General features: G+C 39.1%; 1 protein-coding gene across 5 annotated transcripts in view; it reads right to left on the bottom strand.

The window, feature by feature from the left end:
- The window catches only part of NAV2 (neuron navigator 2), a 397581-nt gene that overhangs the window by 71389 nt on the left and 301510 nt on the right, over window positions 1–24682 (bottom strand). For all 5 annotated transcript variants that reach the window (XM_082761145.1, XM_082761144.1, XM_082761146.1 and 2 more), the window contains one exon: window positions 15529–15651. In XM_082761145.1, the coding sequence (XP_082617271.1) occupies window positions 15529–15651 (123 nt within the window). The remainder of the gene's footprint in view (window positions 1–15528; window positions 15652–24682) is intronic.

Genomic DNA, 24682 nt, shown 5'->3' with positions numbered 1-24682 from the left:
AAGCTATATGCAGAGCTCAGTGGTGTCAGAATACTACCAGGAAAAGTAGCACAGCTACAAATATAGAAGGCATAGCTACAGTGTGTTACGTAGCATGGTTCAGAGATCCCTGAAGTGCCACTGCATTATGCTTTACAGATGCACGTCTGAAGACACTCAAGTGGGTCTGGATGCAGTGCAGATTCAGCACAACAGTCAACTTCAGCTATCACATTATTACATTTTATAGGGCACCATTCATTCCTACCATTAGGCCCTCACACTCTATACGCCAATTCCTACCCATTCATTTTAGTCAGTAGGTCAGGAGGACAAGTGGAAACGATCTTTCAATTAGACATGATGAAATGAGAACCACTAGGCATCCACCAGATGTGTGGGAAAAGAGGGGAGAAAAGAATGAATATGTTTTGCTGCCCTCCAGACACAGTTCATTAGAAGTCCAGTCTTCCTAATGGGTCAGAAACGCTGCGATCAGAAGATGCAAAGCACTGCTCTATCACAAACATGGCTCTGATTCAAATGAATTCAACGCTTTTTCCAGGAGTAACTTTGTTCTGCAAGACTTCATGTCAGCGCAGGTACAGTCTGCCCACAGCACTCTGCCTCGTCACAGCACCAGGTATCACCTGTACTCCCACAGCTGGCATCAAGTAGGTATAAAACCACTGAGCTTCGTGCTCTAATCTAAAGGCACAGCGATGTACCTATTCTTGATTTGGATGAAATTTGTGCAACTGCCAAGACCCAGCACTGGTTGCACAAGCATGCACCAGCTAATTATACAACGGTGGGTTAATTATCATCATGCATTGCTGCATTATCATACATTCATGCACTCTCTTGTTTCATTTTATTTTCAGTATAATCGGGTGTCATGACAGGTGTTGTCAGTGCCAGAGGTGACCCTAATCTTGGGCTCCTCCCATAAACATTACGGATGTGTAGTTATCTTCAGTGGGTATCCAGCTCAGTATGCCACTGTTCATTGCATTAGCTATCCATTTGCACTCCAGAACTTTGCAATATTCATTAATGGGATGCCTCATTTTACAAATGAAAATGCTAAGAAAAAAAAACAACCTCAAGATGTGCATTATTGGCTATGTGCACAGTGTAATTAACACGCATATAATCTGTATGCAAATCATGTTATTGAAAATACTGACTATTAGCATAACAAGCGCTTATTATTTATTGAGATGCAACTCAAGCAGGCATCCTGCTGGGGTTTAACATCCTTTCTTTAAACAGCACCATCTTTTCTTTCTTCATTTACTCATTCTTCTCTCTGCTTGATGATTAACAGCACAGAAAACAGGGAGACTCCCTTCTGTGCCTTTGTTTAAAGTGGGAAATCTTGTGTGTTTAATTGCCCTCAAGCATCTGATCCAGTTCAAAGCTCAGTGGAGCCTCTCCGACGGTGCTACACCCCCCCCACCATCATCACTGAACTGCAGGCTGTTTAAATGATGCGTTAATATATGCAACATCACCTAAATGATCTCTCTCCAATTCTTAAGTGACAACAAGTTAAAATCAGTTCAGCGTTTTTTTTTTTTGTTTGTTTGTTTTTTTTTTCTTTCCCCCTTTCCTTTTTTGGGGGGAGACAAAATAGGAACTGGGAGAAAACAAAAGCTCAACTGTGTAAAGTCATAAACATTTTTAACACCGTGCCACTCTTCTCACCTCGTATTTCAGATGAATTCTACTTTTAATCATGCCAGCAACTTAACCTTTTAATCATTTCAGCAACAAAATGTAACAGGAAAGCACAGTTCTGCGTTTTCCATAGGACTGAGCAAAGGTTTCTTGCTTGATCAGTTCTGTTTGCTCCCTGCAGAGAAGGTCTGCATCACTGATGCTGTTTCCTCACTCCACTCCCTAGCCAGCAAAAGTCCTGAGGCTCCAGGATCTCTGCACGATTGTATAACCTTTCAGAGCATTTCTGCAACAGCAAAAATTGCAAAACCATTCTCCTTGCCCAGTAATTCCTTCCCCAGCCCCAGCCCTGCTGGGCTTTGCGCTGCGTGTTTGTTCTCTCCGAGGCTACGCCCTCTGCTTTAGAGATGGCTGTGTTACAGTGATGAAATAATTATCGGGGGGGAATGATTTCAATTATTTATCATTTTGCCAAAATTGAGATGTTTTGCCTGAAGTTTTCCAAGCTGCATGCCAACCTAAGGATGGACTTTGATCTCAGTAAAAACAGCACTATAATTTCCGAGAATATCCATGATTTCTGCTATTAAATTACATTGATCTTCCCTGAGAATCCCTGATCCTATGAGATATATGCATATTTTATGCTGGAGAGCTCTGGAGAACAGGGACGATAAGTCAAGAAGAAAAGCCAGGACTGTATGTGGAGAGTAGCTGGAAACCAAAAAAGGAAAGGGAAAACAAAACTAGACAGAAACTCGGGAGTCGAAGGCAGGAGGGCAGGCTGCACAAAAGCAACAGAGCTATGATAAAAAAAACCTCAGGTGGGTCTGAAGAAGGAAAAAATAGGGCAAGAACACGTTGGAAGGGAAACATCAGAACTGAAGTTGAATGTAAATACAGATTTTGTTATATCCTTTCATGTTAGGATGCTTTTTATTTATTTATTTATTTATTTAATGTTTTCCATTGGACTGCAGGAGACAGACCTGCAGAGGTACATCACTGCTCTACAAGGACAACTGCTCTGTTACTTAGGGAATCCTGAATTCCCTTTTGGAGCAAATGGACTTTGCATAGCCTCAATTTGCCATTAACACACTTTTTCATAGGCCTAAATTGTTCCCTGTCCTTTTTTTTTTTTTTTTTTCTTTTGGCTGCGGAGACGTTTGCTACCTTCTAACCCAACAGAGCACCTTTACAGCACAGTGGCAACAGAAGAGGAGCTTAAAGCAGTAACTGTAATCCACTCAAGAATTTATTTTGTTAAAGAGAGGTTTGCAAGCACTGTCTTTCCCCTTATACTTGGGCAAGCTAAATACTACAACTCTCACGCTGCTAGTTCTGCTACTGCTGCAGTGTTGTTTTCAAGATGGCTTGGATCTTTTCAATTAAATATCATAAAATATTCTGTTCGTTTATAAAAAAAATGTAACTCTTCATAAAACTAAGACGACTCCCTTGGACCCTTTGCTAATTTTCATAGCTAAATCATCAAGGGGAGATGTGGGAGTTCAAGGACTTCAACCTTAATTCTTTCCATCCCACTTCTATTATCTGTTAGCTCCAGAATAGCCAAGAGTCCAATTAACACCTTCCAGTATCTTATGCTTAAACAATTTCATTTCCAGCAAATAATTTGGCAGGAGAGACAGAGATAATGAAACATTCTTAGAGAAATGACTCAAATAGAGGAGGCCAAAACCACAATTCCTGCTGCAGTCCGACACAGGAGAGACCCCAGCTTGACTTTTTACCTTAGAACCTTAATCGCTGCAGTACTACTCTGTAACAGATCTCTCTGCAATTTTCTGAGGAGGGAAAACAAACAAACAAAAAATATCCCTTGCTCTTTTCCAGGGCAATAATAAAGCAAAAATAATTTTAAATCAGCCTCTCATCTGTCTGTCCCATTTGACCACTAGCAGAACGTGGCCATCTTGTTAAGGCTGAGCTGTCAAATGGTGCTTCATGTGGCCATCAGAGACTTAACAAACTAATACTGATAAAGACCGCTCTATTTTAGTGAATTCCCCTGGAATGAAGGAGTGGTCATTGGTATCTTTGTTTAGAGAACTTAACAAAGCAAACTGCACAAAGGATGATGAAAGGAGAGAAATCTTTGGATGTGTCAAAAAAATCCATACATACTGCTAGTTCGATTATTTCATTCATGTTTTGCATCACAACAGGCACACCTAACAAACTGAGAGGGAAGTCCTTGCCTTCAGTATTAATCATCAAATCAACAAGGGTTCCTCTGGAAAACACTGTGTTGGTTATCCATGCCACATTCCCTTTAATGTGTGACTGCACTTTGATTCGTATGGATTTAAAAGATCCAAAGTGTAGATTTCCCAGACTAGTTTGCAAGGTAAGTACCAGTAAGTGCCAGAGTTTCTCCTCATCATTACTCTGCATTTTCCTCACATCTCTTGAATCCACTGTACTTATTATAACTACAGTTCACTGTAATTCATGAAAACGTTCATAGAAAATTCCTCTCCTCCCATGATCCTACACACCTGTGCTTAGCCAAGTAGTAAGTTAACTTGGGCTCTCAATTTTCAGTTTCTAAAATAATCTCTTGCTCCTAAATGATTTGATGACACATACATTGCCATAATAAGCCTAACTGCATCACCATGTATTGCAAGCTCCTTCATTCCAATACTGTTCAAATCTAAAAGCGAACTCAGAAGCAGGTTTCATTAAAAGGAGAACGTATCCAAAGTGGAAAGTAACTTAAAGATTCAAACATGTTTTGTGGACAAAGTTGGGTTTTAGTAATTAATCAAGGACAAAGGCAGACGCTTGTGACGAATGACCAGCATTGAAAGTACAACACATGGCTTGGAACGAGAGAAACGGCTGTAAGACAAAATGATTTGGTAGTATGGAGGAGATGATGTAGGCAAAGTAAAATAACTGGTTCAAACATGACTGGAATTACAGAGGTGGAGAGAGCGATAGCGAGGGAAACATATGGTATGATTCACAGGCAAGAATGATTATTTTATCAGTCGTGTGTGTAGCTCATTACAGCTCATGTAAGGTCAGCCCGTAAAACACGGTAGGAGAATTTTGCTAACTTGAGAAGTGGTCAGAAGATCTTGCAGAAATGAAACCAAATTCAAAGCCATGGTGTGGAAGACACCTGTTTCTACCCTTTGGTTGTTGGAAAGCATCCACTGATAAAAGGAATGTTGAGCAATCTCAAGTTATCATATGGCATACTTGCTTTCATCTATACTAACAGAAATCTGGCTCAGTGCTACAATTAAAACTGAAGTTACACCAAAGAATTTCAACAGAAACTAGAGCACAGGAACACACATCCTGACTTCACTTCAAAATCACAATCTTCTGATTTCAGAAAACGTGTCTTTCTTTTGCATGCATATTTAAGACTCTATGGAATTTCTTGCCAGAACCTAATCCATCTCATGACTCCCTTTGGCTCAGAAATGCCCTCAAAGCACAAATAGATGGGTAAATTCTCTATTCAGGAGTAGCTAGAGAATCCACACAGTCGCAAAATATTGACGAAGTAGTGTATAATAAGTTTTTCCTTATTGAAAGGATGAACACAACCTCTGTGAACTTCAGGTGGCACTGGATACTGGTATCTCTTTCCCAGGGACTCATATTGATATTTTTTCCTTTTCCCTCTCCTCTTTTTCCATAGAAAGTCACAGTTGTCTGGGGCATTTCTAGCTATTTCACTATTCCTTTAACCATGTATTCAAAACACATCCAGTTTTGCAAGTGCAACATTATGTTTCAATCGTCTCTGAAAATAAAAATGAAACCTTTGCATAAAAATGCAAATGAAACCAAACTATGTATGTGCATATCAGATAGAATCAAATAACATCAACAGTTTCAAAAAGATGTTTAAGGCATTAAGTCACGTTACGAAGAGTATTTCTAGTTGCAAGTTTCATAACAAGAATAAATCAATCTTGACAATCAACATGAAAGTGGGAATAAAACCTTTTGAACACTGAAGGTGGTTTGCTCATTTCCCCCAAACCAAAACGAATGAATTAGTTGATATATATATATGAAAATGAACTTAAACTACCAACACAATCAGAGAAGATAAACTTTAAAGTTAAAAGTAGATCAAAAAGATAAAAACATTACTTGGGGCTGATGGCAGCACATGGCAACTCCACAGCAGCTGCTGAGCTGAGCCTTTGTCAGTTAAGAAAGAAAAAAAATCATGTAGTGAAAAAGAGCTGAATTCAGCCCTTGGACTTTGCCCAGGCAGTAATCAGGTTTCCAATGTTTAGCGCGGATCCTCTGGCTACTTATTGACCATATATACCTGGACATACATAAACATCGCCTCTAGCATGATCCAGCCTGCTGAGGCTCGCTGTTCTAACTCGACACATGGGTTTTGCACTGTTCCAATGCTACTTACATCAAATTAATTAGTCTCGAATTGCTGCCCTAAGTGTTAATAAAATTAGATGTTTTATTTTTAGTGCGAATAGCAAAAACTTTTAATAGTAAAACCAAATCATATACATTCTCATAATACTCCTGTTACAGCACAACGTAGCTCCAAGTGTTTCTAGCATAGAGCATGCAATTACTCACCCTGGCCAAATCTATATTTAACTGTATATACCTAAGCAACATGAGACTACCATGTGAAAGACTTAATGCCTGTTTATGTAACAGCAGAGAACCTTTAAACCCCATGCAGCTGCATTAACTAAGCCTCAGGACGTTGAATCTCAGCTCAGAAAGAGCAGGAGCAAAGTGACTACTTGTTCTGTGGAGTCTCAACTTCACTGTGAATCCTATTAGCTGTCATAAAAAGGTCACAAAGTCACCTTATCATACTGCTTGAAAATCCCTAAACCATGAGGAAGCTGAGGAATGGAGAAGAGCAGAGTAGGACTCAAAGATAAGGAGGCTACTGACCCCCAATACGGAGTAGTTTGCTGGCCACCAAGGAAGTTATCATGACACCAAGGAATGGCCTGATATAAATACAGTAGCTCCCAGAATGCAGGGCAGCAAAAATACAAGGATGCACTTTTGCCCCTGCCACTCCCTTGTCACTCCCCTTTTGCAAAACACAGTGCAAGCTCCTTGCCAGAGCTGGAAAGCTCCTCCAGTGGAGATGGACATTCAAATGACATGCTCCATGCTCCTGAATTTCTACGCTTGTTAGCCTTCTGGCTTTCAGGAGTCACCCTGCAGCAGTGGAACAGCAAATGCTTTGTAGAGACGTACATGAGTAATGAGACATTCCCTTCTTTATGAAAATATAAATTATAATTAGTAAACAATGTTTGTGTGAGGAGGGAAGAGCATGCACCTCTTCTTCAATTGCCCTGGAAATAGGGAGTGAACCTTCCATGTAGCAGAACACATCTTTGCCTTGATGAGTGCTAGGTCAGGCTCTCTTTCCTTTCTCTGGACATCAGTCAGCCCAAAGGTATCCCCATTACTTCATTAGCAGAGGAGCTGCCATACACAGCAGCTGAGAGAGATGACTACCTATGAAATACATACCATTTAAAATAAAATATGACCCCAAGCTGTGCATACCTTACAGCTGCTCCTGCTATGCTGCAGATGTGGATATGTATTGGATATAGAGGGCTATTAGTACCAAACAACTTCAGTTAGCTGTCTGAACTGTGAGTAGTATTTCTCTATATAGGCAATGGATCCCTCAACACATCTGGATATCCCAAATTCCTTGCAGGCTTCCCACTGGTCATTTCAGAGGGTGTCCCCTCCCTTCACTGAGGGGTACATGACTTGGAATAAATGACTGAGTAAAGCTAATCATTAGAGTAAAGAAACAAAAAGCCCCAGAAAGTCCTTGGAAGAGCATTCAGGAAGATAAAAGCATCTTAAAATCGAACTCAAAATTTTGATATAACTTGTCAAAGAATACGATTAAAGAAAATGTTTACCCGCTAAACAGAAAACTTAGATCCTGCCTATTAACATTAATATTTTTATTAACACGTAAGCTAATACTAATAGCATATAATTATGGTCACAAAAGAACATGTGGCTACAGAAGAGGAGCAGAAAGCCTATTTCAGTGAAACAAAGTTATGGACAACTCCAAAGCACCAAGAAACTATCTAAGGAGAAACAACAGATAGAGACCAAAGGGAGAAACTTTGTATTTTCAAGAGAGACATTCTGTCATATTTGAAAAAGTCACCAGTCTTGAAAATTGCTTTATAGCCACAATGAGCTTCCACACCAGTCTAACAGCCCCAAACTTGGATTCTTCTATTGGAGCCTGACAGCTGTCTGCTATTAGTTTTATCTATTCAATCTCCAAATCCCAAACTCAGAGGTTACTGGTGTAGGTCAGTTGTGAGACTATGTTGACTCTCTTGCCATTCGACATGGAAAACTAAATAACAAAGTCTGCACTATGTCAGCAAGCATTTCACATTCTTCGGTTTGTCATGCAAAGCACAAAAGACCCTGATACAGTTCAAAATGGTCTTTGTATCTACAATCTTGTTTACCCTTAGAATACAAGCTTAATTTCCCACATGCCTAAAGTATTTTAAAAGCCACTTTATACAACAGAAAAGACAGTGCTAATCTCTGGCAATGGAATCAGAAATATCAAGGAGTTCAGCAGAGGCTCTAAAGCAGCACTTAGATCAACTTTGTATTTAGACACATAGAGCGCGTGCATGTGGAAGGAAATGTCACTTGGAGAAAATCTCGTTCCAGTGGAGTAGGATCTTTATTTTGCCACGCCGTACATGCAAATCATTCTGCTGTTTAAATTAGGCAGTTTTTCTGTTTCCATAGAATCAATATCTGCAGTTCTGGAAAAAGTAAGGTCCCCTCACCTGTATACACACAGCAGCACAGCTTTCGATGTGAAGTGACTGCTCACAGAGGAATCTATGGAGTATATGAGCAAAAAGAGGGTCCTAATGTCCTTGGACATTTTGAGCTGCTCCCTTGAAGCACCTGCTATCTTCCATTAGCTTTGTAGTGAACTTTAGCTCCAAACTTAAGCATTTTAATTAGATGCTAGAGCAGAGATGGAAATACCTCCTAACATATAAAGGAATGAGGAATCACAGTAACTAAAAAAGGGGGCATGAGATGAGGAAAAAAGTTATAACAAGAAATGCAATTCCTAAAACCTAGATATTGCCTCCATCTTTAGCACTTCCATCTAAGCAAAAAAAATAAAAAATAATAATAATAAAAAAATCCTGAAGATGGGTTTTAAAACTGTAGTGACAGTCTAGCAGAAAGATTACCTAATCTACTAACTTTGGAGGGAGTGACTTGCAGTTGCAGGGTGGTTTGTTTCTGTTTTTGGTGTTTAGCATAGTGTGGTAGAACTATACCTCCTCAATGGAAGAAACTTCTGAAAAAGGTCAACAACTGCTCTCAACTGTTTTGTCAATCTGCAAGGCTACTAAAACAGGTCTTAGTTAAAATACAGGAACAGGATAATTCTTGATTTACCTTACTGTGACAGGGATGCACATAGGTTCTATGATGCAGTAACATCTGGTTCTGGCCATGGATACGTGGAAAAGGGACTGTCCCATAGGAAAACAATTTGCTCTTTTACAAGAAGTCAGTTAAATTGGCAAAACTGTTTTGGCACCCCTTTTGGCCACCACCCATCCCCAACCCCCCACAATCATATATTGCTACTGCTGTATGCTGCTCTGTGATGTGATGAACTAGAGCCTGGACAGCAATTTTTAGATAACTACAATCTCTGATGAAAATCTCAATGCGCTTTCCAGCCTTTATACAGCCCCCAACTTCACTAAACTCACTGTTGGAAGCAAGCTCGCGGCATACCATCATTCAGTGAGTAAAAACAGACCAAGCCCGAGAAAAAAAGGTAAAACCTCCCAGCAGATCTCCATTCCACCATGCCTCTCTAAATGGAATTGATGCAATCACCAAATCCCACATATGTTCTTCCCGCAGACTAATTTACTTCATCCAGTGTACCATACATACCCCCAAAATATGTGCGTGGAATTTTTTATTTTTTTATTTAAAAAAAAAAATGCTTTACTCTGCCCACTGAATGCATTCACATGATGCAAGCCACAAAGCTGAAAAGAACCTCATTGCCCAAAGGGAGGCAATTCTCACACAGCTACTTTATTTCTGAGCTCTTCCTTCTCTTCTGCAAGGGAGTTCTATAGAGCGTCTTCAAAGAATAAACCAGAATAACCAAATCACAACTCCAGTGGACATTAAAAATCATAGATTCAATACAGAGACAGACTTTTACAGTCAGTAATAATTTGCTCCCTCTCCCCAGTTAACCACTCTATGCTACACAGGTGATAAATTATCCATATCTCTACAACACATAAACCTTGTATTACGCCTTTCCTTGCCAAATCCTTCTCCGCTTCACAGGTATCGTCTGTCTTTAAGAGTTGCTCTAGACTACTAATAATCCAGGTAAAGTTAGAGCAACTGTTCTCAACTTGTATTTAGTAATGAAAATTTTCAATTCTATTTCAGACCTGAAGAAAAGCTTTTTCACCCAAAAGTCTGCCATCCTCAGAGCACAGAAACTGATCTGCCAAAAGATACTACTTCCCTTGACTAACCTTGCCTCGTTTAAAAGTAGAATGTCTTTTTTTTCCTTTAGATACTGCTAATTTCAGCCCTGGGGTATAGCTACCCTACCCTTGCTTTCAACTACTATTCATTGCTTAACTTTGCAATTACTTTATGTAACCTAAAACCACTTTGGACTACTGGTTGTTAAAAGATTCCTTGGAAAATAAAAGTATTTGGTATTGTGATTCTAATCTGCAGATCCCAAGGCCATAAACTTCAAAGAATCTTTGCAATGTGAATTTCCTTGTTTCTGAGAGTCAGTTCTCAAGATAAACGTGGGATCTTTCAAAGACAGAGAGATAGGTATCTATAGGTACCAAGGCACAACCTTCATATTTAGAAATAGTAGTATTTTTCCTGATTTAGTGTTAAAATCCAAACAGATGGTCAAGCAAACATCTGTTGTCTGTGAATCTCACCAGTCGTGTGACTTTGCTATTAAGCAACTATACTTGGACATGTATTTACATGGGGCAGGGACTCACAGCACAGACACAGTAAACAACAAATGACAAGGTGTTGGGTGTTTACTTTTTCATCTATTTTACCTTAAAGCCAACTGCAGATTTTTCCATTTTTTTTAATTTAGTATACGTGGTCTTTATATAGGGGTGTTCTGCTGTCTTACCAAATTAAAAATTGGACAAGTAGAATTTATATATTACATTAATCATAACAACTGATGCAAGTACACTGTTGAGGCTTTCTAGAAATGAAGAAACTGCAGATTGATGGTGTAAGATCTTCCAGGTACAGAGATGACAGCTTGCAAGCATCTTTCTTAGCTGAGGTCTCCTGAGGACTTCAAGGAACACAGGTACCCTTGCTCCTGACAGAAAGGAGATGCTCCCTCCACAAAGCCATCCATATAAAACCCCAGATGCATCTCCCTGTTATGCTCGAATCTCCCTGTTATGCTCGTTTACCGTGCAACTCCACAAACACTTATGTCAACGCCCCTGAGGGAGGAAGGCAGGAGGGGGAGATGCTGTGGGGGAAGGAGATGATGGGAATTCCAATGCCATTACAATACAAGAATATCTGCTTCTATGTCTTTTTATCAGAGTTGTGTCCGCCTGAAGTTTAAAACATAACCCAATCATGTTTTAACATGATAGTCAAAGACTATCCGGTCTGTGTGTCTACTCCAGACACTTTCCTTATTTTTTCTCTGTGGAACATGCTACCAGTGCTAGAGTAGCAAAACTACAGTAATAATGAGATAGATAATAAAGGGATAGAATTCCTAATGGATATTCTCTGAAAGGAGGATTTAAGTCCTGAACCGCAAAGCCGGGAATTGCAGACATCTTCATTTAGCTTTAGCTCCATAGTCTCAGTTAAGAGGAAAAACTGCAAACACATACTCAGTAATTAAAGGTGTCTTATTCTACCACAAAACTACGTAACAAAGGATATCTTAAGAAAATTACGCATTTTTGGTACATTTTTACATTTTTCCATCGCGTACAATACAGTAGTGCCTAAAAAGAACACGTGATGCAGTTTCTTAATGACAGCCCTCAGTATTTTGTCTATATTCATATGCTGTTTACGGTGAATTTGATGCCTTCTAAAACCTGTAACATCTCCTCCTCTCCCCACTTTTCAGGACAGGACAATATTGTCCTGAACTTCATGACAAGCGTCAGCTTGCTTTTCAGCTCTTCTGAAGTGTAACACTGGTTCCCATGATTACCAAGGTAGTTCAACAATCTCCCTCCTGCCCTGAACACTAACCCATCTTTTCAATAATCTCGTGACTTTAACAGGATTCAAGATATTAAGTATCAGTGAGTCAATTTAAACACACTGCAGTTTAGGGGTTTTGCTGTATGAAAGAATGTGAAGCACTGGCTATTAATTGAGTCAAGAGACACATAAATAACCTTAACCTATTTTTAAAAAATGCAAAATGAAAGCAAAATATTACTCTGAAGTTACTTTGAAAGCCAGAATTCTTACCTTTTTTAGAAATTGCTATAAATGGTAGTATCTAGGGAAAAAAAAAACAACTACATTCAATGACATTCATAGTGATATATTTATACTCTGCATAGGATGCCCTCTGGCTTTCTGCTCCATTACTGTTTCACTTTCAGTTTTTCCTTCCTGTTTGTCTCTGTCTCCTCTCCTCCGTGTTCTCACCAGGGATTATCCAAGAATCCTGCCAAAAGCAGGAAATGCCACTGACTACCAGGAGCTGGTTTCAGTCACCAGTCCTCCTGACAGTTAACTGAATATGCTCTTGCTTTAACTGCAGAGCCGTAAGTATGATAAGACTGTCATTAAAGTCATCCTGACACAGAAACACTTTTAAAGAGCAGTTCAATCCTATCCACACTCAACAGCTGAGCCGTGTTTTTACCTCCAGATCACAAATGCTGTAGCTGTTGGAAGTACAAAGGCAATGTAACGTGATACCTGATGAGACAGCTCCTTGGAGTCAGAAGAGACTTTGAGAAGGACACATTGGGAAGACCTTTTTATGCCTTACACTCCTTTGCAAAGGTCTGTAGTTCACACAACCGCAAATTAAACTACTGAAGTGAAACAATCCACGTGAATCATGCTTGGAAGTAGTTATTTAGGCACTCCGTCACCGAGGCTTAAAAAAAATCATAATCATAGAGCCATTTCCTTAATAACAGCACTGAAGTTGATCTTTACAAGCTCACATCCATGAATAGAGTCTCCTGACCTATTTACAAAAATGTGATAAGTCAGCACAGGTCTCAATTATCTTATCTAATTAAGAAGTTATATAAGCAAGCAATTACAGAAAGTGTTACTCAAAACCGAGTTTCAAATTTCTTCCATCTTATTTGTATACATTTATAAACAAAAGTTGCATATATGACTGGAAGGGCAGAATTAAGTCTCAGATCAAGCAACTATGTGCCTTGCAATATGAAACAAACTTCAGATACCAGATGGTACGCACCATGTCCATATACATAGAAGACAAACCATAAGTGGCTAATTTAAAACCTCAAAAAAAAAATCACAAACCAAATAAAAGGGCATTCTTAATGCCTTTTTTCATTTAAAATGCCTTTGTTCCATGCAAACACAAATTGTCTTGAAGTGAATAAATAAGCTCAGCTGTGTTGTGCAATGATTCCATTAACCTTGCAATCAAGCGTTAAATTAAATTGCCTCATTTGGATTTCCCTGCTGCAGGGGAAAATATACCTTCTAAGGTCTGTGCTTTACATTGCCAGAGCCAATGAGTAAGAACTTTACAACTACACTTCTACAATTAATAACATAAGAAGCTAAACAAGAAGGCGAACTGCAAAAATTCCTCTGATAACTTTTTAATGATTAACCTTATACCTAAAGGTTCATAGCCTTTCACACTCATTCTCCCATGCAGTCAATTAACATCTGTTTTGAACAAGCTAAATTTAATCTTCATATGTTTCTGGGTGTACCAATAAAGCAGCTCAGAACTCCTTATTGCCTCTCTTCACAGAATAAAAAAAGCAATTCATTACTGCACTTTTTTTTTTTTTATTAAACTCCTTTTCCTTATGCCAATTTTCACCCTGTAAAACTGCAGCTGAATCTAAGATTATTTTTTTTTTCTTTTGCTTTGTTTAATTTGCACATTATGATCACCCAGCAAACAAAGAGAAGCTATTTTTAAATTGCCCACTTATTGTCAGGAAACTCTGATCGTCTGCATAAGGTGAATAGGCTTGCATTCTAAACTGAAAAGACTAAATCAAATCTCATGTTGCAGCTAACTTGCCAGCTATACATAGTCTTTATTATGTGTAAGCCCCCTTTCCCCCCCCAGTCTGAACTGAAAGAATTATTTTCCAAGCTGAAATAATTGACATTAACCATTAACTAGGGATTACATTTTACCGTGTCACAATCCCATCCTAGGTGGAATTTTTTTTAAACATACAGATAATATCTCTTGTGGAACGTATGTAATTGGTGCTTGTGAGTGGTGTCTTCAGGAAAGGAGATTAGTAAATAAAACGTGAATATAATTTATGTACCAAGAAAAGGTGCTGCAAGAGCAGAAACTGTTAACCAGGCGATGAATGACTAGCTCTCCAAAATGCTCACTATTACTTAAACAATTACATAGTTTATATTATACAAATTCTGTACTATAAAGCTGTGTTTTATATTAGGTTCTGTTAACGTGTCAATGTTCAGAAGCTGCAGCAACAGACAAGGATGATTTGTCTTCAGTTACATCACCAGGTGGCAATGTCTTCACCCACAGGCAGCCAGGAATGCTCTTGGCTGAGTATGGGTTTCAGGTTGCAAATTTCAGAAACAGATAGGAGCTCCTTAAAAATCTAGGCTATTTTGCAACTGGCGAGCATATGTTGACTTAATAATTGAAACCGAGCTGAGATCCTCTAAAAGCTTTTGGTTCTTTTATTGACATTTACCATCCCAATCTTTAGTAATGTCAAGAGAACACCAGAACAGTTAGAGCACGTTTCTTTGAAAACAAGGCCAGATTCTCTATCACTTGTCCTTGGTATCATGCCTTAGTCCATGTATTGCTATCAGGATGGTATCGGTCATATCAAACTACATTACGTAAACTACACTTATGTCCCTGGGAAGACCTCTGAATAACAAAACAAACAAACAAAACTTTTAGTTCAAAAACTGGTTCAAACCTTCAATTCAAAATCTGTTACTTAGGGTCACCTCATGGAAGAAAAACAACACAGTTCACATACTACAACAGCAGTAACATTCATCAGGTTTTGTGTTTGGGAGGGAAAGAAGCAGCTATAGGCTGATACCATTGAAAGCAGAAGTATTTAACCCATCTGACTCAACTCCACCACAATGTAGGTCTCATTACGGTCCATCTCCCTGCTTCCTGTATGATGACACTCTCATTATTTACGGATTTTTAATCCTAATTGTTCATCTTTGGCCTTCACCATTCACATGGAATCACCGGATTTTCTGATTTCATAAGCTAATAAAATAGAAGTTTTACATTTTCTTGTGTAAGTTCTGTGCACAAAAGCCCAGATGAAAATTCAACAAAGCAATCAGGAGACAAAGTTGGTATTTATCCTGACACCTCCATGAATGCATAGCCTAACATACTGTGGAGAGGTTTATAGTCACGTATCCACTATCTGAATTTCTAAAGCTATTTAATCTTAGGGTTCTAATATGTATTAGATACAGCTTGAATTAAATGCACAATTATATCCAAGCATTTGCTGGTTGATATCTTACCTGTCAGCATCTCCCAGTCCCAGAGAAGTGTTACGCTGCATCGTCTCCCGCACTGCAGCCATGCCATCGGGCAGCCGGTTTAGCCTTCGTGTGTAGAGGCCCAAACCACCATCCGTCATGTACCTTTAAAACAGCAAAAGTCACATTCAGTAAAACACTAAAAATTTAAGATATTATTTTGTCAACAAATAATAATATCTTTTATTATAAATAATAATATCTCAATATCTTCTATTTTGTTAAAACTTATAGATATCATTTTTATTATGAGGTGCCTCATAACCTTTTATATATTTTTAATTGTATATTGAATTTTCCCCACTTTTGAGTTGAGAATATTACTCAGAATATGAAGCAAGGAAAAGTTTATTCTTAACCATATATCTGAGATTTTTTTTGCCCCCCTCATCCTTCTCTGTTACATCTTCCACCCTCTCTCTTTAGTAAGAACTGGATTTTAACATAACTCTGATTAAGAGCGAACACCAAACTATCACTGATGATGCCTAGATGGAAGTCATTCAGTATTTGTGAATGATATCATTAATTATGCCTTCCTGCCTAAAAACACATGGTTTATACCATCCTGAAATATGTTGCATGTTGCGTGGTCCAAAACATCACGATGCATGTATCAACCCTTTTACAAGTTGACTGCAAAAATCACAGTAAATTCACCCTTGATTTTGTCAATGGTGCACGAGCAATTAATATCCCAAGATTTATTGTGAGAAATCAAAGTTCCAACATGAGATAACAGTATTTTTCAACCTTGTTTTGGATCCTACATTGTTCTCTGTCTGCAACTGTGACTTGGAGACATTTGCATTTAACAAGTGTTATCCTTAGGTATTAAAAAGTGCACATTTCTTACTTTTTAGTTCAGACCAAAAAAAAAATAATGTTAAGTGAACAGCGATGACAGTTGTTAGACAAGCATTGATAAATATTGTTCACCAGGGACAATTCCTTGCAATAATGCTGGCTGCGATGTCCAGCACTTTTGCTGAAGCCTGTACCAATGCAGACAACAATAGGCATTATGCAACGTAACTTCAGGATGAGGTGGAAATTAAAAAAAAAAAAAAAAAGAATGGTACAACAACCCAGCACTTTGGTTTAGGATATTAATAAAATACTTTAATACATCAAGAAAATACTGAAATTATGAAGTTATTCCAGTCTATTCTTCTTTAACAACAAGCTGCACTACATCAATATCTCAATAACATTTTGTGGCCTTTCATGATAGTAAGATGTGAACAAGTTCAAAGCATCAAAGGAAAACAGGAGGACTTTTCTCTTGTTTTAGCTTAATTTCTAAAAATACTTCTAACCACAGATAAAGTCACAATTGAAAGGCAATTCCCATTTGCCTCTCAAGATATTGGCACACACTGAGTTCTGTGCTACCACAAGCAGTTTGTTAGCCCAGGTACGTTCCCAGAAGCAGTCCTGACATCACCCAAACACACCATAAAAACTTCCAAAGCGCAGAGAGTGAATTAAGTGCACCAACTCCAACACTACCACTGCTATCTCTGGCACACAGCTGGACACGTCACTTACCTCACTGGAGTTGAAACGACTGTATCCTCTTAATTCTTTAGCCACTCTCCTGAGTGAAAGGACAGCAGCCCACAGAGTAACATCCAGATACACAGGACATTGCCGTCTTTCTTAGAAAGGCACATAGCTTTTACCCTTGCAGTGAGACAGGCTCTTTCACAGCCAGAAAGGAAAGACTCTCCTAGCTTCGGTCAGTAATGCCTCTACTGGCGAGAGGGAGAGCGCTAAAGCAGATAGCTCAAGCTTTGCTTCTGCATTTTTTCCGCTACTTTCTTCACAGATGTTGCTGCAACAGATGTAGTTTACCGAAGTCAAACTCAATTACTACATTTAGAAAATTGGGATAGTAAAAAAGTCAATAAACCTTGCACAATCTGCTGCTTAGCATTTGAGTTAGATTTGTAAATCCGTACAGGGCCTTCCCTGGAACAAGCGAGGCATCCCTCTGGGGAGTTTAACAAAGAGGTTGCTAAGCTGGTAAAGTCAGCCCCCAGACTATTCTCTGTTCAGCAAATCTGTGGGGACAGGGTTCTCGGTACTCATAAACAAAGACTGTAAAAAGAGAGGGGAACAGCTCCTCTGTAACTTGTGTGGAATTTGCCTTAGGTCTTGCATTCTAACATTTGTTTGACATAGTTTATAAATACTTTATCATGGAAGAGCGTTGTTGTTTGTTTTTTTCTTTTTTTCTTTTTTTGGTAAGCTAGTAAAATAAAAGGGAAAGAAAAGTGGAGCTTAAGACCATATCATTATACAAAGATGCAAACAGTGTTTTGCAAAAACATCTAATGTACATACGCTAATTGGTTTATTGCAGATACTTGTCTGCACATGAAACCTGTTTCTCTACGAACGCCCATTAAACACATACTGGAAAGAGCAGCTTTTAGCTTCACCCTTCTCTGGCGTATGACTAGTACTTTGATAAAAAAAAGATCAGCTACAGTTGAAATAGATTGTTCTCCATATTTATTACCCAGCATATGTTCAGTGAAACACATTACCCTTAAGAATTGGTCATGCAGAAATCAATGGAAAGCTACCACCATCAACAGACATCACACTGCGTGGTTTTAAAAATTCTTCAGTCTTACATAAGTCAATGGAAGCTGAGTGTCTTCAACATCTTTGACATCTAGATCATGAGTGTTTTTGAAATCAAGGCACCATAAAAAAGCACAGACAGCCCCTATCTTTCACCCATTATACCAACAGGACAAGTTTCTTACACGCCAGGACAACACAAGATAGATTTTTGTATTCTGAAACAGGTTTGTGTAATCACAGATTGAAAACTTTACATCTTTTTTTTTCTTTCTTTCTTTCTTTTATTTATTTATTTTTTAACTACACGCCATGTCCTCTAACCAGAAATGTTTAACTCCAAAAAGATGACAGAAGCAATAATGCTATAATGCTTATTGTCCTGCTCACACCGAATGCTGAGGTCAAAGAACAAGATAGTATAGAGAAAAACATGCTTACAATAAAAGCTGTTTTAAAATTAGCAAGTTCTCTACTATCCACAAGGTTATTCAAGAGAAGAGAGTCTAAAACTTCTATATGAATGCCCATTACGCAGGTACTGGAAAGTATGGGTGCCAAATATCTCCATCCATTGCTTTTTTTCAAACCTAAAACTGTCCTGTCTCTCAGAAGCCGTTTTGCTGTAATGAATACAACATCATTATTGCTATTTTGCCTTATGAGGATGGAGAATATAATTAAGGGATATTTTTCGAAAGACAATCCTAGAAGCTTTTGCTTGAGGCAGAATAAACCCCCAAAGTATCCTGTATGTGCGTAACTCTAACAGTCCTCAGTGCTATCTGAATTTATCACCCCATCATACAAATATACTAGCCTCTAAAACAACCTTATGTATTTTGACTCAAGATGAAAAGGAAAACTTCAATCCCCATCTTGCGTTTGCAAAATTCCAAGCCTGTGAGAAGTCACATCGCAGCCTAATTTGGACTGACATCACACGCAGCCCTCACTACACAATCTTTCTTCAGTCTGCAGAAGCCGTCCGTGCTAGGGCTGTGTCAGAATTCACCTCTGACAAAATCACTGTGAGCTAGGGGCATACCTAAATTTTGAGAGTTTGTTTTCCAATTTCACATGGCCTTCAACACCATTAGCAAATCCTTCAGAATGATGCAGAATACAGGCAACGTTTTCCTTTAAATAGCTTCATCTCCTATGCAGTGATCCACTGCAGTCCAAACAACTGTAAAAGGTCAATTATCAATTAGGTTTCATTTGAGTTTTCTTATTAAAAAGATATCAAAGTTGTATTAAATGCCTTGCTACTTTCATCAATTGTAAGAAATGTGCAAGCACACTTAGTTCAAAACCAAGCACTCTGAAGAATTTTTCTACCTACTCCAAAAGAAGGAAAAGTTTAAATACAGGATCTAGGAAAAAGTGTAATACCCAAACTCTGTGACTTTTAGACAGTTGGTAAATGTTTAAATATAGTTAATAGCTCGGATCTTTTAGGGATGGTAGCAACAGACAATGGGCATGACTGCATTTACTGAAGTCAGAACTCCCATTTAATGAACGGACAATGAAGGAGAGAATAATTACATTGGTTAAAAGGAATTTCTAATCTTTTCAGGAATTAAGATTCATCTTCACACTTTTCATCAGTGAGGAAACAAAATTAACCAAACCTCCCTCTTTTACTATGGAAAGACTCAGGTTAAACAAGAGCAGTATTATGCACTCCTAACACACAACTGGAACTTGTATCACACTTTCTAGGTGACACTTTTTTCTTTAACAAAGTGGCTTCCTGCCCAATATTGCAAGAATAAAATAACTTGCTGTGGAGTTCCCTGGACAACCTGAACTTCTCTTTTCTTTAGCCAAATACACTCTTTCAGTGCCTCTGAAATTTTGAATGCCACAGTAAGTCTTTCCAAGTGCAATATTTTTAGGTTACTTCTGATGCTGAAGTGATTTATTTCCCATTCCTGAAAGGCATGTACAGGAAACAGGAACAGGTTATTCCAGGGATCAGTAAAATCTAGCGGTCTGAGTCACTTGATTTCTCTCTGCACTCACCGAGGTATAGAGAGAGCCAACAGCACACTTACTTTTATGGTCTGACAACTCTACCACTTCATATATATTCATTTTGCTCTAACATATGAATATGAATTTTCCAATTTTGCAAATAGATAGCCAAAGGACAGGCATTCTTTACTTAAGTATTAGGAAAAGAAGGAGCAGCCATTAAGTCAGCAGCACACAACAGACTGGGCAAGCCTACCCCGACCAAGCTCAGCATCACACTAGCTCCATAACCTTGAACCCTCAAGCAGGAGAGACGTAACACATCCCAAAACTGAAGCTGAGCCCGGAAGTCCAGGTGCTCCCACCTTTCCTCCTAAAAAGAAATGTTTGCCTAACTGCAGGATGACGGCAACCCCAAGTGTTCACTTTAGTATGAGTGTGGTTTGAATTTTCCATCATGACTTAGGAATTAGACTGTGTGGTCTTTCTTGCCCCTGTGTTTTCACCCCCCAATCCCTTCCATCCATTAGTCTTGCCTGGCCAGTCTCCGCTATGATGCCCACTGCCAGCACAGTTCTTCATCTTCCTAGCCAAAGGGGTGAATATATTCCTGTCTACAAGCCTAGCCTATGTGTCTGGTTTAAGTTCCATTTTTTGATCCATGTGAATTTCAGTAAAGGCATTCAGTAACAGGATGAGGTCCTGAGCTTTCAGCTTGGCACTGCTAATACAAAGCCCAAATCCCTAACATTTGATCCAAATATTACCTTTCAGGCTCAAAGAAGCACAAATGTGATGCTCATGGAATTTCCCTTCATTTTTAAGGCAGTGTGCAAGTTATAAATTTATAGAATTATTATACTTATTAAATTAATTAGACTTAACCATCACTACTTATAATTAACAAGCTAATGAATACATTAATTGTTTTGAAGATGCTCAAACCCAAAAAATCGAAAACCAGAAAAAAAAAAAACAACAAATGCAGTTTCAAAAATCAGCAAAACTGCTGGGAAGAGGGAGACACCTGCTTCTGTAACAGGTAAGAAAAAAGAAATGAGTTTGTGCAAAACTCATGTCAAAACAAAACAAAAAAGTAAATATGTTTTAGTTTCCTAGCTTACTTGGAGAAACATCCCAACTGCAAAGCATTAGTCACATGAATGTTAGCTGCTTAATCACACTGTCTCAGCTAGTCCATAAGCAAAAGAAATTCATCTCCATAACTATTTAATCCTCAGACCTTTTTCTGGGGAAAAATATCTACAGAAAGAAGTAGGTTCTCTGTGAAATCCATACTTCTCTATTTTGGTATGTATTAAGACTGCCTTGGATATAAGTCACTCAGCAGCCATCCTGTAACAACTTTTGGTCACTGCTGCCCAGGGCTAAACTTATTTCTCCGTGTCTTCTCAGCCAGGTCTCTCTTCTAAGAAATCTGCAGGGTTGTTAAATATAAAACTTCCACTTGCAAAGGGAAGGAATTCCAAGCACAGCGTAGCCTGTTAGGGACTTCAACGGTTGCTGCCACCATAGGTCAAATCTCATATAAGACCCCACATCTGTTCCCTCCAGGACACTGGCTTCTTATTAAGCTTCCGAACAAATTTGTTCCCTGTGGAATTAACAGTCTTAGGCAGATGTAGTTTAATAGAAGCTGCCAGTATGTGAGAGAAGAACATTAGAGAAAGAAAGTATCTTCCACATCACTGCATTCATTCCTGTTTCAGAGGAGACTCTTCCAGAGTACATTCCCAATACTGACTCAACCGCCACCACTTTTGAAACTCACAAATCCAAGTCAGCCCACCCAGGTTACTTACTGAGAAGCATGAATTTATGGTAACTAGACTTTCAACAGGCAGAGTTATTAGACTAAGATTATATTGATATATATATTTATTAGATTGATAAGTATTTTATATTACATGAAGTACAACATACATATTCTACTTACTTAATTTTACGTTCTCCTTTCTCACTTCAATTTCTCCCCCTTTCTGCAGGCTATTTATGAGAACAAAGTGGGGGGTTATGGTGGGTTTACTTATGCCTCTTCATCTATCTTGGAGGTGAATGGCCCTTCAGAAATGAATGGAGCAGTGTATCTTGAAGGAAAACTCTTGGCTACGACCATGAGAAACTTCAAATGTCATTATTAATTATTAACAGTTCCCAAAGCGGGTTTCAAAGAGTCCCGATGATTAAAATATGTTTAAGAAGTTAGCAAGAACTAAGAAAATTCATGGGGAGACACTAGGACAGATCCTTCCACAACTTCACAGAGGAATTTCAGCAGTGACTGATGACTTGGCTAAGACACATTAGGACTTGGTTAGAGCCTTAGGACTTCATTAAGATTAGAAAAAAATTTGCCCTTGTAACAACCAACAAAAGCTTAATTATCATTTAGGATGCAATCTTGTTTAACTACAATTATTATTGTTTCCCACATTTTTCCTAAAACATACGTCTAATTCCAAACAGATTTATTTCAGTCTGCTGAGGCCATCAAATTAATCCTAAATTGTGTGACTACGAGGCCGCAATTGAGAGTTGTGAGCATTGCCTGCGTGCTGGAGTTAGGCCACGGCAGATGTTAAACGTAGGGCCTACCTGTAGGCCTCTCCAGCACAAAGCCATAACTAGGATACCCAGGCTAAGGGTGAGCATCTCCAAAGGGTAATTCACAAAAAATCTACACAGTGAGCACAGAGTACGCTGTGTGTGTCTGAATTCCCACCTCTCTGTAGAACTTAATCGACCAAATTACAACAATGAGGTTGGTGCCTCCATTTCTTTAGGGTTCAAGGTCTGGAATCAATTCCTAATGGAAATTCCATGCAATATTGTTTGAAAGAAGACAGAAAGAAGACTCTCCTGCTTCCATGTCTTTTACATCCTTCTCCACAGCTCTTGCTGGATGCAGGACTTACCTCTCGTCTGTATGTGGTGATTGCAGACAAGCGAGGTAAGACCTGAGAATGAACTGCACATTACTCATCTCAGAGAACAATTCTGCTGGCCACTCGACTAACCTAACACTAACAAGAGACTAAATGCTCTCCAGAGGATGGAAAAAGGGCATCAGCCATCCACCTCACTACAGCTGGGGCAGTGAAACCCGAATAGTTCACCTCGCTGGAAGGTTCACCCATGCAAAGGAGAGCACAGCCATTATAGCATTTGGAAGGAGGAAGGACAAAGTCCTGGGGTTCCAGTTCCCAGACAATTTCTAAATTTTACCCAATGATTCACGAACATGAAATGAACGACCCATCTTGGGAGAGTAGATCAGAGATAGCAACTTCTCACTTCTGCTTCAGTGCCTTTGGCCAGTCAGGTTTGCTTCCTCTTAGAGCCACATTTAGAGAACAAAGCATACCTAATTGCATGACATGAGGCCCTAAGCCGGTCAAAATAAGGTAGACAAGACTGGAAAACTCCCAACAGGGCTGTCTTTTCAGGTGTGCAAATGGAAGTCTGGATGAAACAGGGGGATAGAAATCCATTTTTTAAGCTGGGACAATGATCCTACCTACTGAGCACAGCCTGCCGGCGTGAAGCAAGTCCAAGATACACCAGAATCAGGCAGCTGCTCCATGTGGCTTTGCATATGCTGGTTTTGACTTAAATGCCTAAATCCTTTAAAGGATTTTAGGATTTCAGTGGAAAACATAGAAATGAATGACAGATTAAGGGATCCATTCCCCATCATCCTCTTTAATTTTGTTAGGGGAGTTGTGGTCAAAGAAAAATAATGAGGGAGCTGTTCTGTTGCTTCCCAGACTCTCAGTAGAGGTTGGGGAGTGCAGGAAGCAGCTCCCCAGAGTCTCCCCAAGTGCTTTGCCTCCTCCCTCCAGAAGACTTGCATTGGCCAAGTGCGTATGCGTGCATCTCCCTCTGCTGGCTCAGCCCAGAGTCCGACCAGATTTTGTCCTTCAGAAGCTGTCCTTTTGCTCGAATCATAAAAACCTGCTGCCTCCAAAGCAGCAGTTCAAACACGACGGAGATGTTTATTGCAGAAACAAGCACAGCGTGGGGTAATTGCTGTAACAGGTACTTGGGTACTCATTAACATTAGGACAGCATGTACAAAGAAGCAACAAATACCACACACCACAAACGATGAGTATTATATATGACCCAACATGGCCCGAGCATCATCCAGTAATGTGTGGCAATCTGGGGGTAGGGGAAAGGAGAACATCTGGTTATCACGAGTTAGACACCCTCACTCAATGTCAAAATGAATATAAAAATGTCAAAAGAATATAAAAAGCTAGTTCTAGTAAGACAGAAAGCAGTTCAAATAAGCGCTTTGCTCAGAGGGAGAAAGAAGATGCAATAAGCCTCCTAATGGTTCTTGGTGGCATTTAAGTGTTATAACCATAAGGACTGCATGTTGCCCAGTAATTGTACCAAGAGGAAACCTTATCATCAAAATCATGCTGTTTCAAGTGCAGAGGCCAGTAAAATAAGTGACCCACTGCAACTCAAAGCATACAGGTGAGAAAAAAAAAAAAAAAAAAAAAAAGAGTTAACCACAGTGGCAAAG

Source organism: Aythya marila (genome assembly GCF_965140915.1).
Source record: "Aythya marila genome assembly, chromosome: 5".
Taxonomy (NCBI): domain Eukaryota; kingdom Metazoa; phylum Chordata; class Aves; order Anseriformes; family Anatidae; genus Aythya; species Aythya marila.
This window is presented reverse-complemented; position numbering and strand designations above follow the sequence as displayed.